Here is an 18,424-nt window from a genome sequence, read left to right on the forward strand (position 1 = left end):
AGAAGGGTGTCCAGGGTGTGAGGCAGAAGGGCAGACTTTGGCCTGGCTGAGTGGATGGGATGGGGGCGGCAGGGGCTGAGCAGTGGGGGCCGCCCTGACCCATGTCCGCCCTGCCTCTTTGCTGGCTACTGGCAGCTCCAGGCTACTGATGCCACTCTGCCACCCACACCCTGCAACCCCCAAGTTGCCCCTGCTGTGGCAAGCAGGAGCACCAGGCCCAGGGGGGCTGCAGGTAGAGCAGGCCTGGGAGGGGCTAAGGCCAGAGCTGCACCCCCGTCGGGGGCCAGCAACTGTCCAGGCTGGAGAGGGCAGCGCCAGCAGTCCAGGACCAAGGCAGTGAGGGAAGGAGCATCTGGATCTGAGAGACTGCAAACAGCCGGCGGGGAATTTGGCCTGGAGGGTACCCTGGGCCCTGGCTGCAGCCCCAGGCAGTGACCTGCCACCTCTGCCAGCCCCTCTGTCTGGGGGCAGGACGTGGGGAAGGGGCGGGGGGGCTGCCTTGGCCCCACGGACTGCCCGGCCAGGGGCCTTGCGGACATATGCGTCTCTCTGTGTGCACATCCCATAGATGCTGGGTGGTGTGCAGTGAGGACAGAACCAAGCGTTCCCCCTGCCCGCCCCGGCCTGGGAGCAGAGCACATGCTGGCAGCCACACCAGAACCTGAACCCCCTGGTGCAGGGCTGGCAGGAGTGGGTGCTGGTCCGTGCAGAGCCCCACGTGTATGGGCCACATGCGGCCTCAGGTGGGAGCCCAGGTGGGAGGGAGGCCCTTGTCAGGGCTGGGGACCCTGCTGGGCCCTAGCAGGATGCCCTTGGGCAGGTGACAGAGAGCTGTTGGGAGAGGGCCCCCCATGTGCACAAGGGTCCCTCAGGGTTCAGTGCGATGGGGCCAGGAGGGCAAGAAAGGGGTCTCTGAGAAGCTGAGATGTCTACATTTGAAGCCGGCCTTCCAGGTCACCAGGTGGGAGAATGGAGCTTGCTTTGCACAAGTGCCTCAGCCGGCTGGTGGCCCAATGCCCACAGCCCAGGGTCCCACGTGCACACCTGCCTCCTTGGCTCTGGAGTCCCGAGAGGTGCTCAGGGCCTGGAGGGCCAGCGCCCCAAGCCACACGTCCGTGATGACCATGTGCTCTAGAAAGTTCTTCCTAGGGCTGGGCAGGCTCAGGCCACGTTCCCACCACCCACTCCAGCAGCACTGCAGCCTCAGTGCTCCCAGCTGAACCCGGGGAGCTTGGCCTGAGCAGGCAGCTGGGAACACCACTGATCGGCCACCCCACACACTGGCTGCCCCATCCCTACCCCAGAGGTGAAGAGAGGCCCATCCTCAGGGCCAAAGAGGTAGGCACGGGCAAAACAATGGAGGCCGGGCCCCGGGACCACGCAGGCCCAGCTCCACGCAGCTGCAGACCCTGGCCCTGCCCCCGCAGCCACAGTGCAGGGCTGGGCTGGCTATGACCCATCTGGACACCAGAGGGCTGCTGGCCATCACTAGCCAGCAGAGAGCGGCACGCTCAGGCTGACGCAGCAGGAGAGATCGGCCCTCCGCCCTGGAGCTGCCCACGGGGCCTGGCTCTGGGCTTGGTCACAGGATCTGAGGCTCACAGCCTCCGCTGTCCCCTCGCTCCGGCCAGAGCTGGCCACCTCCCTGGAGAGCGCCTGCCGCCGGGCTGACTTTCCATTTTCTTCTTCCTTCTGCTATTTTGGTGCCGTTCCCGGAGGGAAAGCCCACTCAACGTGCAGGGTTCCCAGAGCGAGGCTGGGGTGCTCTCTGGGTGGTACGGTGGGCACACAGCAGGGAGTGAGCAACAGCGCTCATGGCTGAGCCCAAAGCTGGGCCAGGGGCCTGGCCAGGGGTCTGTGGCCACCGCCGGCCCCACCACTCAGCAGAGACCCCAGGCGGTGGGACTACTGGACGCCGGGGTTGCTGGTGCCGGCTTTCTGGTAGCATCTGCCCACGTGTGCCCCTGAGCCAGGCAGGGAGGGTCTCCCCTCGAGTGAGGATGGCCCACCGGCCCACCCACAGAAGCCACAGTGGCTGTGGGTCTCAAGTAGAGGGCAGGGCCGTGCCCTCTGGGGCAGGGTGGGGGTGGGGAACGTTCCCAGTGCCGTCTACCATGGGAAAATATTTTATCAAAGAAGCTCAAGCTTAAAAAAAAACCCTTACCATGAACCCCTGACATGGCCAGGCATACCGTCTATTTTTACCGTCCCCAGTCCCCACCCCCCCAGCATGGTTGAGGAGCGGGCTGCAGCCCCCACGGGGACACGTCCTGAAACAGTGGCGTCAGCCCTTTGGAAGTGGGCATCCCAGGAGGCTGTGGTGGCCCTGCCTCCGAGGGCTCCCGGGCAGAGCTGGCCATTATGGGGGGGATGAGGGGGGGGGTGCCGGCAGCCGGGGCCCAGCTCATGGGCGCCTGGGAAGCCCTGTGGGGCTGGGCAGGGACCCTGGGGAGGGTGGTGGACCCCAGCCCAGCAGACAGGGGTCCAAGAGGGGGTTCTCGAGGAGGGGACAGAGTGAGCTCCAGGACAGCTGCCCCCAGCGTTCACACTCAGCACCTGGAGCCTGCCGTGGACAGGGGCTTCAGAGCCCAGACCCAAGATCCAGCCTGGGGGCCCCAGTGCCGCCCATTCCTGCCGTGGGCCTGGAGACCCTTACATTCTCTGTGCTCAGTTGATGGACAGAGGGACAGACAGGAAGAGGTGCAGCGGCCACAGACCCCACCCCTCCCAGGCTCTGTCCGTCTCAGCCCAGACCCCATTCCCACGCTTGGCACCCCCATGTCACACAGGCACAGAGGGTACAGAAGGACCTCCTCCCTGCTCCCAAGGTGGTGGTAGGGGCCCAGCCCCAGAGCTCTGGAGGAAGACGGGCCCTCCAGCCAGGGCATGGAACTGCAGGGCAAGTTTCAGCAGCGGGTGGGCCTAGCACGACACCCAGGCTGGGGACAAAGAGGGAGTGATGGTACCTGAGGGGGCTTAGTGCAGCCCCCAGGGCTGACAGGAGGGTGGTCAGCCAGGGGTCCAGGTGGTTCCCCCAGGAGGCCACCCACACCACCTCCCCACAGCATTCTGGGCTGGGGACCCTCCAGAAGGCCCCACTGCCCCCTCGTCCCCCCTTTCCTAGCAGCCTTCCAGAAAAGCTGTGGGTCTCAGCCAGAGCCCAGCCTGGGTTCCCACCAGATGGCCCCTGGGGATGGAGGACCTGGACCCACCGGCCTGGGGACCACAGGTTCGTGAGGTAGTGCCTGAGGACCAGAGGGCCACGCAGCATGCCGAGACCCACTGCACTCCTCAGGTGGCCCTGGGGCCTGGCTCCACTCAGCCTGGATGGATGGGGTGGGCAGGCTGGCCTCGGGGTGCCAGGGGTGCACGCAGGAGGGACCGGCCATGGCCAGGTTCAAGGAAGGGAGTCCTGGGGAGCTTCTCAGGGTGACAAGGTAGGGTCTGTGTCCGGTCGCCACATTTTGCCCATCCAACAGGAGAGGCCCCGGGTGGGCTGGCAGGTGCGCGCCTGGGGCCGCCTCCCCTGCCCGCAGCTACAGAGGCAGGGCTGCCTCTCCTGAGCCTCAGCCTCCTCACAGGCCGGCTGGGGTCTCCTGACCCTTCCCTTCCCACCCCTCCAGGCCCACCACGCTCAGAGAATAACCTGGGCCGCCCTGTCAGGCTGAGCAGGAGAGCTGCCCCCTGCACCCCTATGCCTCATGACATGGGTTTGCTGAGGTGGGGAGAGGAGAAGAGGCCCCTGCCCAGCTCCCCCACTCCTCTGAAGAGCCCACAACGTGCCCCTCCCACATAGAGCTCCCCTGGAAGGACCCGAGCAGGGTGGGCTGAACGGGCCACTCCCCTTCCATCCAGGCAGGCCCGTCACACCTAGGCCCCTGTGCGGGGCGGGGCTCCCAGGCTCCAGCAGCCCACGCGGCTCCCACCGCGGCCTCCTCTTAGACTCAGCCCCCAGCGGCTCTACCCTGCCCAGCCCGGGGCCCTCGCCCCACTCTGTTGTCCCCCAGCCGCTGCAGCCCGGAGCAGCCTCCGTCTCCCCCTGGCCTGCCAGGCCCCAGCTTAGACGTCGCTTCCTCCAGGAAGTCCTCCAGTCGATGGCGGGACCATCACCGCTCCTGGAGGGAGTACTCGGGGCCCTGCCTCCCGGGCACTGGGAGCTGCGAGGGTCGGCCCAGGGCCGCTTGGGGCGGGTTCAGGGCCTGCCACCTGCTGCCGGGACCGGCCCCATTGGTTGGAATGGGCACGCCCGGGGCGCGCGGGCTACCCCCCTCTGTGGGCGGGGGGCCGAGTCCCCCAGCGACCCCGCGGCCCCTGGGAAGGAGGGTGTCTCGGCCCCCTACACACACCCCTGCGACCCTGGACGGGCAGGCGGGGTCCCCCAGGCCGGCGCGGGAAGGCCGCGGGCGGGCGGCCGTTAGCTTTTGAATCTCCGCCGGGCGCCCTGAGTGGCCGTTTCAAAGGCCGGCCGCGGGGGCGGGGGCCGTTCCCAGGCGCGCCCCGCCCTCCGCCGCCCCTCCTCCCACTTTCCCACGCGGCCCGGCCCGGCGGGTTCTCACGGCCGCCGCCCCTCCCCCGTCTGGGAAAGCCAGCGCGCCGCGCCCCGCGCCCCGCCGAGGCTGGGGGGGTGCCAGGGGAGGGAACGAGAGCTGGGGGGCGAGGGGGGAGGGGAAGCTCTGGAGCCCCGGGGAGGGGGAGAAGGGGGACTTTCCTTGGGAGGCTCAGAGACAGGAGGGGGCCACAGCGAGGGGGAGGGGGGAGCTGCCATCCCCTGGGATGGGGACGGTGTGGGGGCGCCCCGGAGCCCCCGGAGGGAGCCCGAGGCCCAGGGCACCGTGTTGGGACCCTGTGTGGCCCGGCTTCTGTTTGGTTTGACCCAAGGCAGGTGGGAGCGGCCCGGGTCTGGGCGGGGAGTGGGGTCTGGGGCTCCTGACCCTGTTTTTATTCCTCCTGCCCACCCAGGGCAGGCCGGGGATCTGACAAACACAGGCGCTTGCTAACAAGAATCTCAGAAAACGGTCATTTTTTCATATAAAAACGTATCCTGCACTTTATCTGAAATTCACACTACGGGGCTTTGTGTCCTGCTGCCCCCTCCCCCGGGGTGGGGGCTGACCATCCCATGTGAGTGGGAGACCCGGTGCCGGGGCCTCGGCCTCCTGCCCAGGCCCTGTGGCTCACCCCCAGCCCTCCTGGACGGGGTCAACCGGGGGCCCCCAAGTCTGCTGCAACAGGGGCCACACCCAGAGGGGTGCCAGACACCCAGGGCTGGGGCCACAGGCTTCAGAGCTGCCAGCGGGTCAGGCCCACACGCGTGGTCTCTCCAGCGGTGGCGGTGGGGGTGCAGGCTGGGAGGAGGTGGGCAAAGGCAGCCAAGCCCCAGGCCTGGACACCAAGGTCGGGGGGCACAGGGTGGGGTGGCCTTCCTTCATCAGGGCCCAGGCCTGAAAGCCCGGTCGGGGGGTGCCCAGGGAAAGGCTGAGGCCCCTCACGGGAACTTGGTCTGGGGTGACCTGTGCAGAGGGGTGCTGGGCCAAGGAGGGCAAGGTGCCACATGGTGACCCACTGCCAGGCGCTAGCCCCCACCCTGCTAAGCAAGCCTTGGGGGCAGCCTGGTGGGCCAGGCAGGGCTGGTGGCTCCAGGGGGCATATTCCAAGGCAGCTGCAGGAAGTGGAGACCCTGACACGGGCGGCCACATGTCCTTGTGTCCACACCGTGAGGCAGTAACGCGCTTCCTGGCTGACACCCTGACACCCACCCACATGCAGACGCCCCTGTCCCTGGTGCTTCTGAGAGACGTCTCCCCGCGCACGAGGGGCTGGCTGTTGCGCACGTGTGCCCAGACCCGGCCTCCGGAGACTCACGTGCCCTTTCACTCCTCTCCCACACTCAGGGCCCTGGCTTTTGGGGGCTCTGGGGTGAGGGCTGTGGGCCCAGTTGTCCCGACCCCCAGGGACCTTCTCGCCGCCGACGCTGCCCGAGGCCCATCCCCCACACTGTCTGTGGAGACATTGTCCTGGTCACACAAAGGGGACGGGGCAGTGGCTGGGTGGGGGAGGGGCTGGGGTTCGTGGGAACTGCCCTTCCGGGGCCCTGGGGGCGGGGGGACAGGGGGCAAGGGGGCAGGGGCGAGGCCTCTCTGGGGCTGCCACCCTCCGTCACAGGCTCCAGACGTTCCCGGGGCCTTAGGGCGGGGGTCACTGAGGGGGTGGCTACCAGCTTGCTCCACGGGGATAGACTGGGTTTTAAAAGCTTCCCAAAAGACGGCCGCTATCCCCAGCTGCACACACCTCCCCAGGGGCCTGGGGCTCGGCCTTCCGCCCACCCCAGCACTGTCTCCAGTGGAAAGTCAGTGCCGGGACTGGCCAGGTTCTTTTGGCAAACTTGCAACTCCCTTCTCTCTGAAGAGGCTCACAGTGCCACAGCAGGGGACAGTGTCGGGTCACCTTTCGGGCGGGCAGCCCAGGGCTGCAAGGCACTCTGGGGACAGCGTGGGAAGGTGAGGTGTGGGCCAGACCCAGGCCTCGGCGGGCAGGTTGGCGCCTGATTGCTTCTTCCTGGGCCGCTGGCTCGCCCTGTCCAGCAAGGTGTCAGGCCCACACCCCAGTCCCCACCATCTGTTGGGCGGCTCTAGGGGAGGTCAGAGTGCACAGGCCAGCCTGGGGGCCTCAGGACCCACCCAGGGGCTTGCCAGGGACCAAATGTGCAATGTCCATCCTGGGACGGCACACTGGCGACCCCCGCCAGCATCCCTCTTCCTGATGTGAGGATCTCAGCACACAGCCCTAGCCGTGCAGAGGCCTGTCCAGGGAAGGTGCTGGGCACCCTTTCGTGTGGTGGGTGGTGGGACGGAGTGAGATTGTATCTTTGCTCTTTCATGCTTTGCCGTTTTCCCAGTTTGCTCTAAATGAGCGGAAATGTCCTGTTGCTCCAGAGTGTGCTCCTGCAGCCCCATCGCCCTGCCTGGTGGCCTCAGGCCTTGACTCCTCCTGGGCTGCCTGCAGGGTTGGAAATCCCAGGTTGGCAACTCCTGCAGGAGTTCTACCCAGGCCAGGGCCCCAGCCCGACGGACCCCACCTGCCACACCCCCCATGGGGCCCAGAGGGAGGAGTGCAGGAGACAGGCCTGGGCTGAGGTTGCAACAAGCTTGCTCTTTGCTCAGAAGCAGGAGGCCCCAAAGAGGCCCCTCAGGCCCCTGCCACCCTCACACTCCCACCCCACCTTCTCAGGGGGTCATGTCTAGCTGGGCTTGGGCACAGAGCAGAAACCCCTCAGGCCAGATCACCCGAGGGACCTGGGCTCATTCCCAGCCTGGTGGTGGGACCTGAGCTCCACTGGGCCAGGAGAGCAGGGGCTGTGGGAATCCCCAGGGTGGCCAGCAGGCAGGAGGGATGCTCAGGTCACCTCTGCCCAGGCCCAGCAGACACCTGGCCCAGTCTCTTGGAGGAGCAGAGCTCCCTTCCCAGGCTCCCAACCCAACAGGCCACTGCCTGCTGCCCTACACCCCAGGACACGGGTTCCCCACATGCTGTGGCCCTGGCAGGTCCCAGGGCTCGTGTCTCGCCCTCCTCTTTCCCTCAAGCCCCCGACTTGTCAAGACCCAAGGCCTCAGGGGTGGGTGGGGTCCAAGGGTGTTGTATGCAGGGGCTATGTGCAGCTGCCCAGTCCTGTCTGCCTGGGAGCGTCCAGTCCTCCCTCACCACTCCTGTGCACCAGCCACCTATTGCTTGGGATGCATAGGCTGGCACACCTGCAGGCCTGCAGCCTGGGGCAGTGGGTGTGACCCCTACACCCAAGTGGGCACCGGGTCAGGTGGGCACCGGGTCAGGTGGGCACACGGTCAGGTGGGCACACAGACACTGCTGGAGGCACATTCTGCAGCCCAGCGCTGGCTCCTTCAGCTGTGGTCGCTCCCTTGGTGGTGGGGGTGGGAATTGGGCCTACTCGTGGGTGTGGCTCCCAGCTTTGATGCTCAGAGCCCCCAGACACCCTGGGAACAGGCCCCTCGAGCCCTCCTAGCTGCTCACCCCACCCCTAACACATCTTGGCCTCTGCCTTGGTCCTGAGTGCGCCTCCCCGGACGGCCAGCTCTGGGGCAGTGGCTGAGCAGCTCTTTCCCTCACTCCTCCTTGGGCCTGGAGAGGAGCGGGCCCTGGAGGGTGGGCGTCCACTCAGACCCACTTGGCTGTGGGTCCATGGGCCCCAACATCCCCAGGACAGCCTGGCTGGTGGCCCGGCCCCCAGGAGGCAGCCACACGCCCACGGGCTCGTGGCCCAGCCCGCACAGTCCCGGGCGGAAGTGCCCCGTGTCAGGGCTGGCACGGCGCTGTTGGCACCCAGTGGCTGAGGAGCGTGGGAACCAGGCACACGGGGGATCCTGGGCAGGTAGCTGGGAGCCTTCCCAGCCATTCCTGCCCCCCATTCACCTGGGCCCTCCCACCCCACCCTCCCAGTCAGGCTCTGGGGGTGGTGGCTGCCTGCCCTCGGGCTCTCAGACTGGAGGGGGTGGGGTGGAGGTGCCCAGGCACCCCGCTGTGCTGCTCTGGACCCACAGCCTTGACCTCTGCTCAGGGTCCCCGTCAGGCCCCACTTGTCTCTGCCCAGACCCGACGGCACCCTGGAGTGGGTGTCTGTGCGTCCCACACTGATGGAGGGAGGCGGCGTGAGAACCCTGGCATGGAGTCCTGGCCTGCCGAGTGCCCTGTGACTGAGCAAGCCCTCAGAAGCCCCTTTTCTTCAAAATGAGAGGGCAGGGGCTCTCAGACCCCGAGTGCTGGGGGGCGGGTCTCAGGGTATCAGGCAGGTGGTCTCAGGTGGACGATCGCTGTCCAAAGGCCAGACGTGCGCTGGGCCACCAGCACCACTCACTCCCTCAGCCCGCGGCAGCCACCCGCCCAGGGCAGTCGGTCCAGCAAGGGCTGCCAGCCCTGGAGTGGACAGATGGACAGGGAGGCCCTCGCTGCCAGGCCCCCCTGTGGCTGGGGAGCCCAGGTCCAAGGGCGGGCACAGCCAGTGGGCCCAGAACCGGCTTTTCCAGCCCTGGCCGGGGCAGGGCCTCCCAGGGCCTTGTGGGTGACAGCAAGGCCCACAGCGGGCAGCAGCCGTGGGAAAACCAGCACCGGTGGTTCCCGAGGGTGGGGCCAGGCCCTCACTGACGGCACCCGGTGACTCAGCACAAGCTGGCTGGCCCCGCCCAGGCGTGCGCACCTGGCCCAGGTCCTGGGAAGGCCCCGGACCCCATGTGGAGGATTTGGGGGTGTGGGGAGCCCATCCCGCCCTGCTGCAGCCTCGCCACCTCTCCTACACCCACTGGCACTGTCCCTACAGGTGGCCTGCACAGTGGAGAGTGGGGCTCTGTGGAGGGTGGACCACCTGCTTGTTCTCAGCCCTTCCCAGCCAGACCTGCAGCCAGGGCTCTCCACCCACACACCTGCCCAGGAAGCCTGCTGGACCCAGATCTGGGCTGGGCCCAGAGGCCAGGTCACAGGACCTGCCATCATGGCACAAGGAGCTTCCTGGTGGGAGAGATGGGAGCTAGCGGAAGAGGAAGGGAGGGTCCTGTCTCCCTAGCCCAGCCTGGCGTCCTAGTAGAAGAGCCCCACCTGTCCAACACCTCCAGCCCCAGGGCCCTGAACTGGTGGGGGCTGCAATGCTGGAGGCAGGTAGTGCAGCCTCTTAGTTTCGAAAGGCTCAGGGGAAGACAGCGTGTGGGGCAGGGCCGGTGCCCCCAACATGGCCACACCCGGAGGCTCCAAGGGCCTCGAGGCCACCTGCCTGCGGCAACCATGTCATCTGGGGCTCAACCCAAAGCCCCTGCATGGGGAGGGGTCCTGGAATAGCCATGTGACCATGGATCTCGGCCTCCTCTTCCCTGCTCCCCTGCACAGATGGCCTGGAAGCCCCACCTCCTCCCCAGGGTGCTCTGACATCAGAAGGGCTGTGACGGGAAGGCCACACCTCCACAGGACCTGCAGGTGCCTGCCTGGGACCTGGCTCTCAGTGGGCACCCAGCCCCCTCCTGGCGTTGCCCGGGGAGTCCTGGGTATCTGACCCGTCTCTTTGTCCAGGAAGTGACCACTGGGAAGGCCGTGCACCCCGCTCCAAGTCAGGACTCGGGTGCAAGCTGGTCCTAGCCTCCCGGCCTCCCTGCCCCCACCCCCAGCATCACAGTAAGCCTGGCAGGTTGGTCATACTCAGAAACCACCCAGAGGGGCTGGGCGTGGCACACACCTGGAGTCCCAGCACTTTGGGAAACCCAGATGGAAAGATCACTTGAGCCCAGGAGTTCAAGACCAGCCTGGGCAATATCGTGAGACCTCATCTCTACGAAAAATACAAAAATTAGCCGAGTGTGGTGGTGTGCTACTCAGGAGGCTGATGTGGGAGGCTCATTTGAGCCCCGGGGCTTCAGGCTGCAGTGAGCTATGACTGCGCCACTACATTCCAGCCTGGGTGACAGTGAGACCGCATCTCAAAAATAATAATAATAATAATAATAATAATGCAGCCATGGGGGCCCGTTGTGTGCCCTGGACAAGGCACACAGTGGTGTTGCTCCAGCCCCCTCGCCACTTTCAGGGCCACACCCGCCCCAGGGCAGTGGGAGGCGCAGGTATCAGGGAAATGTGGATGTGGAAATGGACAGGTCAGGGGTTGGGGCAACTATGGGGCTGCCCACGCTGACCCCTTAAGGCTGGGCCCTGTGTCCAACACCCCAGCTGAGATGGCCCACGGGGGACCCAGACCTGGTTCTGCCCTCGAGGGCTCTGGGATTGGAGAGGGCAGCTGGGCAGAGAGTCCCACAAGTTCTCAAAAAACAGAAGAGGCTTCCCAGGGCCCACGAGAAGCCAGCGCAGTCAGGGAGGGCTTCCAGGAGGCGGTATGGCCTGAACCCCACAGGACTATGCGTGGGGACAGGAGGAGACCCATTATCTGTCTCTGTGAAACCCCATGGCCAGACCCAGAGCTTCGAGGAGCAAGCACAGGGCTGAGGTACGGGGCACCCGGAGAAGCCCCGCCTGGGCCTCAGCACCCCCTCTGGCCCCCAGGCCTGTAACTGTGACCAGTACCTAAAGGTCTCCAGGGACATGATGAAGCAGCTCATGTGGCTCAGCAGTCACCAGGAGGGGCCCAGGAGCTCAGGTGAGTGTGTCAGGGTCAGGCACTGGGTCTGTGGGGCCTGGGATGGGTCGACCTACTGAGGTAGCCAGGGAGAGGGGCCTGGCCCGTCCAGCACTGAGCTTCCTCAGATAAGGGTGGCAGCCAGGTGACAACAGGTGGAAAAACCACAGCCAGGTGACAACAGGTGGAAAAACCACAGCCAGGGTCAGGTGCCCAGATGGCCTCTGCTCCCTTCTGTGTGGTAGCAGACCAGAAGATCAGGACACCAGGGCCCTCGGCGACCCTCTGGAGTGGTGTGCACCTCCTTCTCTCTGCTGGGCCCAGGCATGCGGTGCACACAGACACACACACGTGCACACAGCACTAGCTGACCCCAGATGTCCACCCCCCAGGGAAGGCCCCAGCCTGTTTCCCTGCCTGGGAAACTAGAAAGAGGGCTTCTTTCTCCTCCTGTGGAGGGTGCAGGCCGCCCAAGGACTTTGCAGTTTTAGATCTGCACGGGGGCTGGAAGTATGGCCCCCGCCCCGCCGCCGTTAGAACTGCCGGCGCCTACCCTCGGGAGGGAGGCGCCCCAGGGAGGGAGTGAAGGGTGCTGCTCCTGGTCATCCTCAGTCGGGGGCTGGCACGGGGGCTAAGGGAATGGAGGTGGATAGAAAGAGGTCAGTCCAGGCTGGGCGCGGTGGCTCACGCCTGTAATCCCAGCACTTTGGGAGGCTGAGGCGGGCAGATCACGAGATCAGGAGATTGAGACCATCCTGGCTAACATGGTGAAACCCCGTCTCTACTAAAAATACAAAAAATTAGCCGGGCATGGTGGCACACGCCTGTGGTCCCAGCTACTTGGGAGGCTGAGGCAGGAGAATCACTTGAACCTGGGAGGCAGAGGTTGCGGTGAGCCGAGATCACACCACTGCACTCCAGCCTGGGGGACAGAGTGAGACTCCGTCTCCAAAAAAAAAAAAAAAAAAAAGGGTCAGTCCAAGTTCAGGGTGGGAGGACGGGGAGCGACCATCACCCAGGGTGGCCAGCAGAGCACACCCCGGAGAGCGAGGCTGGAGGTGGCCTCCAACCTCAGGTCCCCCCACTCTCAAAGACACACTCAGACCAGAGCCCCAGGACATGACGGCACACACCCCACCCGAGGGTAGTGGGCAACACCCAGATGGGCTGACGGGCGTCACAGGGACTGCAGGGTAAGAGCTGGGGCCAGCCAGGGAGGGGCCAGATGAGGGTCATGGCCTCCTGGGCTTCAAGGAGGAGCTGGGGCTGGGGTGGGGGCCTGGTGCATTCATCCCCGGCCGCAGCCGATCTGGAGCCATCTGTAAAGAAATGCTTGCTGAGCAAATTACGAGGGTCAACAGGAGCAGGGCAGACGCTTCTCCCACCTGCTGGCCAGTGTTCCCTCGGCTACCGTGCACTCAGCCCCACAGTGACCCCTGGGTGGATACCGGCCCTGCCTGCCCTGGGCTCTCAATGGGGGCTCGGGGCCTCACAGGGCCAGCACGAGCCACTTCCCAGGGTCTCCAACAGACCCTGAGCCTGGCAGTCCCTGGGCCCTGCCCACCCGCCCACCCTTGTGCTGGCTGATTTCGAAATTCACTCACTGGCAGTGGGCTTATCTGCTCATCGCCAGAAATGGGCCGCCCCCGCCCCCCGCCCGCCGGTTCTCAGGCCCCCAAGAGCCCTAATCAGCAGATCTCGCGCCTAGAACATGTTTCCCAGGGACCTTTGAGCCCCAAGACCTTTCCGAGGTGTGAGTTCCCAAGGGAGGGGACCAGGCCGGTACCACAGCTCCTTGGCCCCCTGCCCTCTGCCCATCTGCGAAGGCTGGGGGGTGTGTGAAGAGGCTGCACCCCATGAGGTGGCTGTGCTCAGCCGCATGGCTGCGTCATGGACCCCGCTGGCTGCCAAGCCCCATCCCTAGGACAGTCCCGGACCAGTTCTCATCCTTGACTGACAGGTGACGAGGCCACCCAGAGCCAGGCGGTGCAGGAGCCAGGTGAGCCCCGGGACCGCCCACCAAGGACACAGCTGCTTCTCTGCGGCCCTGGTGCCAGGCTTCCCCCAGAATGGGGGACTTGGGTCCCAGCCGGGCAGAGGGGGCTCTGTGGGGCTCTTGTAGGCCCTAGGGCCCGCAAGGTGAGGGGTGGGGTCCCTGGATAGGAGAAGTGGGCACAGAAGAGGAAGTGGAGGGGGCAGAGTCAGCGGATAGGGAGCAGAAAGAGGAGCTGCTGAGGAGTGAGCATGGGCTCAGCGTGGGCCGCCAACTGCACCACTCTGGGAGCAGCCTGGGGGCCGTGCCCGAAGGCTGAGGGCTCAGGGAGTTCACTTCTATCTGTCCAGGCCCAGCCCCAGACGCAGCCCCTGAGGGCTGCACCTATGACCGCCCCTGCCGCTGGCTGCAGATGGCTGACCTGCGGGCGGAGACACCGGACATGCTGGCCGACGGCACCCGGCTGCAGCTGGCAGGGGTCCCGGTGGGTGTGCTGAGGACACCCGGGCTGCGGTACTTCTACTGCTGCACGGGCTGTGGAAAGGTCTTCTGGGATGGCTCCCACCTGGGTCGTGTTGCCACCCACTTCCGAGACATGCTGGAGAGCGCCCCCAGCCCCTGTGAGCCGAGCCCGGCCCCCAGCCCGGTCAGCAGCCCCTTCTGAGGACAGCCAGACAATAAACATGGAAAGTGCCCGACTGCTGGGCCCATGGCCGTGGACTGGCTCACATGTTTCATGCTCGCCCCACAAACCCCTTGTGGGCCCCTTTGTGCCAGCAAGCGCTGGGAACACCAAGGCGGGGGTCCCAGCCCGAGCCGCTGTCGGGGGAAGACAGGGTTTCCAGATGGTCAGGATGCTGGGACCCCGAGCCTGGTGGGACCCACGAGGTCTCTCCATCACCCCCGTCAGGGCTGTGTGATTCCCACGGGAGAGCAGCAGCCACAGCCCCCACTAGAGGCACCTGGGCAGCCGGCCATGGCCAGGGCTCTGCACACGTGGATGCCAACGTCTCCGTCCTCACAGCTGCCTGGATGTAGCTGCTGCTGCCCCTGTCTGGGAGGAGGCTGAGGCCCAGGCGGCCACTGCTGCCCACCCTGAGGGTCCGAGGGTGCTCTGTCAGGTGGAGCAGGGAGGGCAGGGGGTCCCAGAGGTGGGAGAGGAGGAGAAGCCCGGGGAGGGACCATCCCAGGAATGTACCCCCTCCCCTCACCCACATCCTTTTCCTCTGCTTCCTGCCTGGAGCGGAAATCAGCTCAGATTTGGCCGAGGAGGTGGGCGGAAGCCTCGGGCAGCAGAGGCCTGGGGGCTGGGGAGAAGCAGCCGCCTCTGCCCAGAGTAAGGAGCAGGCTTCGGGTGTGAAGGCCTTGGGCATCCCTGGACTGGCCCAGTCGGGACCTCCCTGTGGGTCCCGACCACACCAGGGCTGGCCACTGCCCCTGGGTACCCCTAGGGACTGCAGCCCAGCCCCTTCAGCCCCCAGCAACCCCAGCAGGGGTGTCATTTCACAGATGGGGAGGGTGAGGCTGAGACGGGGACGGCCTGGCCTGTGTCAGAGCCAACTCGAGTTTTGACCTGCCCCCTTGACCTGCTGGGCAGCTGCAGGGCGTGAGCCTGAGAGTCAGGTGGGGGCGCCAGGGTGAGCAGAGCAGGACCCCAGGAGAGGGTCAGGGCCTTCTGGGACCGGGATCTGCTTCCGGGAGGGGAACCCCAGCTCCACATTCCTGTCCTGGGGAGGCAGCCCCGGACCGAACTCCTGCCTGGCAGGGTTGAAGAGGGAGTGGCTGAGGGCACCCACCCTCCACCCGGCCTGGCTGCATCCTGCTCCCAACACAGGCCCGAGTGCTGCTGCTGGCTCTCGGCAGAGGGAGGCAGAGTGGTGCAGAGGCCGCAAGGAGACAGAACCACACATCCTCCGTCCCTCCCGGCTGGCTCCGCCTCCACCCGCCCTCACTTTCCGCCATGGCTGTGCTGCGCCATATGTGTTTCCTGCCTCCACACGTCCCTCACTACCCAGCATAGGCTCAGCCTGGCTCTGCGGCGTCCATCCCAGGCCCAGGCTTTGGTGGGGGTGAGGCTCTCTGCCCAGTTCCCATCCTGGTCCAGGTGCTGGAAGCACGCCTCGGTCACTGGGGTCAGCACCCATCAGGCTGCTTCCTGGGCTAGGGGACAGACACCAGGCTGACCGGGTGGCCGAGGCTGCCAGTGCCAGGCCATGCCTTGAGCAGCCATCCCGGCGGGCAGGAGCCACCGGTTGCAGGGATTGTCTGCGGCAGTTCCTGCCCGGGCGTCCTTCCTCCGCCGCGGCCTGTGCTGGCCCGGGCTGAGTGTTTGTTATTTGATCTCGATCCTCTCAGCCCTTCTACCAGGTGTCTGGGCTGCTGGGAAGAAACACTCTCCTCTTTCCCACGCTCCCGACACATTTTAATGAATTAGCTGGAAGCCCCGCCCCCACTGCCCGCCACCCTCCCTCCCTGCTTAGCGCCTTTAAGGTGGCCGCAGGCCTCGGCCCAGCTCTGGCCAGCTGCCCCTTCTGCGCTGTCCTCCCTGGGCCCTCCCAGGCGGGCCGGCCACCCCGCACAGACCTCCCTCCCCATGTTGCCCACTGCTCTGAGCCTCCAGGGAAGGAAAGAAAGGGGGTGCCTACAGAGAGAAGGGGCCCCACCATTGCCTTCTGGGGGCAGGTGGGTTACAGGCAGGGCACCCCCGGGGCCAGTATCCTCAGGACAGGCAGGGGAGGAAGGACAGGGCCCAGCTGCACAGTCAGAGCTGAGCCTGTTGCCAGGTCCCAGGGCAGGGCCTCCCAGACAGCAGAAGGCTCCAAGCAACAGCAGCAAACACCAGGGGGTCCTCTCGAGCACAAGTACTGGGTGGCTGGAGGTGGACCCCCGTGTCCCAGCATTTGGAACAGATGTCCACCTTTTGGATGTCCCTCAGCAAACATTCGGGAAGTGCTGACTCAGAGCTGTTGCCCCCCCGGCCCCTCCCCCCTTCCCATCCTCAAATGGAGCAGCTTCAGGGCCGTGGGTGTGCCCAGGGGAGCTGGGAGCCACGGTGGAGGAGCAGGAGCCAGGGCCACTCAGCAAACTCCCTGTGGGCAGTGTGGTGTGGCCGGCCTCTGAGTCCCACAGATGAGCCTGGGTACCTGCCTTGGGCCACAGCCACACTGCCGTGGCAGGCCCCACCACCTCTGCCTGACCCCGCTCTGGACCCCGGGCAGGGGGTAGGTTCCCGCCCTGCAGGGCCGCCACACCAGCCTCACTGTGCCTGCCGGGGCGCCCGCACCGCCTGGCCCTCGCCAGGGGCCGCCGCCGATTTCACGCCCGTGGCGGGGCCCCGCGTTCCCACACCGAGCTCACACAGGGCCCCTTTGTTTGCCGCCGCCACGGATGCCGACGGCACTTTCTCCCAGGCCCTGCTCCTGGCCCACAGCATAGCCAAATGCCTTCTCCAGGCCCGGCTTGAGCCCACCTGGGCTTCGGCCTGTTTGCAAACCACCCACCCTCCAGGGGAGGCCCTGTGCCTGTTGAGCACCAAGGGCTCTGCCCACCCCCCAGCCATGCCCTCTGCCTCTTGCCAGTCTAGCCTGGCTGGGCCCTGGGCATATGCACAAAATCCATCAATGCCCAGGACAGAGGTCCTGCCCTCCTGACAGTGAGCTCAGAGCACCCTGCACACCCAGCCCTGGTGTGAGGTCCAGAGACACAGCCAGCACCAGGGACCAGCGGGCAGCCCAGCAGCTCCCCCTCCTTAAGAGGCCAAAGGTGCCCAGCAGAGCACGGCAGGCCAGGCCATGCCATCCCTGCCCCGGGCCTGGGCTCCACAGCGCCCATCTCTGTTCTGCTGGGGGCCTACTCCAGGACTCCACTGTGTCCTCACCTGCATATTGGGGAGCACCCTTCCACCCTCCGTGGCCCCCTTGAGAGCTCCTGGGAGAAGCAGTGAGGCCCAAAGGAGAGGGCTGAACAGAACCAGCGGGATCACGGCCCCAGGAAGACCAGAGCGAGCTCTGAGCTGTGCCTTTGAGGGACAGAGGTTCCCAGCCCACCAGGAGGACCCCAGGGCCTCAGGACCCTGCTCCACTCAGCCAGGGTCTGTCCCGAAGGGGGCCTGCCCAGTTTTTCCTGCCAGTATGGGCACAGCATGGGGTGGGGACACACCCCTGTGGGGAGCCGGATGTGGGGACATGGAGCTGGTGGGCGGAAGCCTCCCCAGACAAGGCCTGGCATGGGGGTCTCCCCAGCCCGAGCTCAGAGCTGCCTGCGCGGAATTCCCGGCTTGGCTTCAGAAGGAATTCAAGCCCCAGCCTGCCTGGCCTCCTGCTCCGCGCCTGAGAATCACTCCTCCTTAATTTCCAACGACCACAGCGAGTTGTAAACTGTAAAACTCTAATGAGGAAATGCGCTGTGCTTCCCCTGCTAGTGCCTCCCGGTCAATTGTTAGAGTGGTCAATAAAAATGGGTTTTACAGTTTGGAAGCCAGGCGTTTCAGAATCCCCTTCTGGCCCTGGCGCCACACCTAGCCCTGCTCACCTGGGCAGGACCCATGTGTCCCGCATGCTGGTGTGTGGGCAGCAGAGGGAGGCAGGCCGCGGTCCCGACCCTCCCGCTGCGCCCCGGCCCGGGGCTTCCTCCCGAGAGGACAGCGGAACCCCCTTCACCGCCAGGCGATAGAAGCCGCGGTGGCCGGCCGGAGGCCCCTCGCATCAGTACGGTTGGGGCACACATAGGCTGAGCCGGCGGCCATGAGGCTGCCCGCGCGCGGGAAGGACCCGCGTGGCTGAAGGCCCCACGTCAGGGCCTGGAGTTGCCACCCGCGTGGACGGTGAGCCCGGAGGCGCGGGCTGGCCGCGGTCGCCGCGCGCCTCTCCGCTCAGAGGGGTCTCTCCTTCGCCACGGGCCTGAGATGCCCGCGAACCCCCTGCCCGGGAGAGGCCGCCCTCGGGGCCACCTGGCGGTCGCGCTCGGGTACCGAGCAAGGCCTGGGTCTGGCTGCTGAGGGAACTTGGAATTCCCCGGGTGGCCGGAGGGAGAAGGGGCGGGACGACCGCAAAGAGACGCGGAGCGCCCGGGGGGCGCGCGGACGGCGGCGGCGACGGAGCTGGACCCCCCCGGCGGCCACCTGGCCTCCCCCGCCCAGGCGCTGCCGGCAACCAGCGCCCCCTGCCGCGAAGCGCGCCGCCGCCGGGACCCGCCCCCGGACCCCTGCGCACGGCACCGCCCACGCCCCGCCCCCACGTGGGCGCGGCCCAATCCCGGGGCCGCCGGCGCGCGCGTCACGGGCTGCCATTGTTATGCAAATATAAAGAAGGTAA

The 18,424-nt window shown here is 66.3% G+C and overlaps 1 protein-coding gene across 17 annotated transcripts in view; it reads left to right on the forward strand.

Moving 5' to 3' along the window:
• The window catches only part of EXD3 (exonuclease 3'-5' domain containing 3), a 124,410-nt gene extending 110,580 nt beyond the window's left edge, over window positions 1-13,830 (forward strand). For 8 of the 17 annotated variants that reach the window (XM_034929641.3, XM_055117402.2, XM_055117407.1 and 5 more), the window contains 3 exons: window positions 11,047-11,140; window positions 13,080-13,118; window positions 13,463-13,830. In XM_034929641.3, the coding sequence (XP_034785532.2) occupies window positions 11,047-11,140; window positions 13,080-13,118; window positions 13,463-13,776 (447 nt within the window). In that variant the 3' untranslated portion in view covers window positions 13,777-13,830. Of the gene's footprint in view, window positions 1-3,124; window positions 4,628-9,885; window positions 10,349-10,956; window positions 13,119-13,462 lie in introns of those variants that run through there. The other 9 variants (XM_055117408.2, XM_063594078.1, XM_063594080.1 and 6 more) reach the window with 7 other exon arrangements.
• The last annotated feature ends 4,594 nt before the right edge of the window (window positions 13,831-18,424 follow it).

Source organism: Pan paniscus, chromosome 11, assembly GCF_029289425.2.
Source record: "Pan paniscus chromosome 11, NHGRI_mPanPan1-v2.0_pri, whole genome shotgun sequence".
Lineage (NCBI taxonomy): Eukaryota > Metazoa > Chordata > Mammalia > Primates > Hominidae > Pan > Pan paniscus.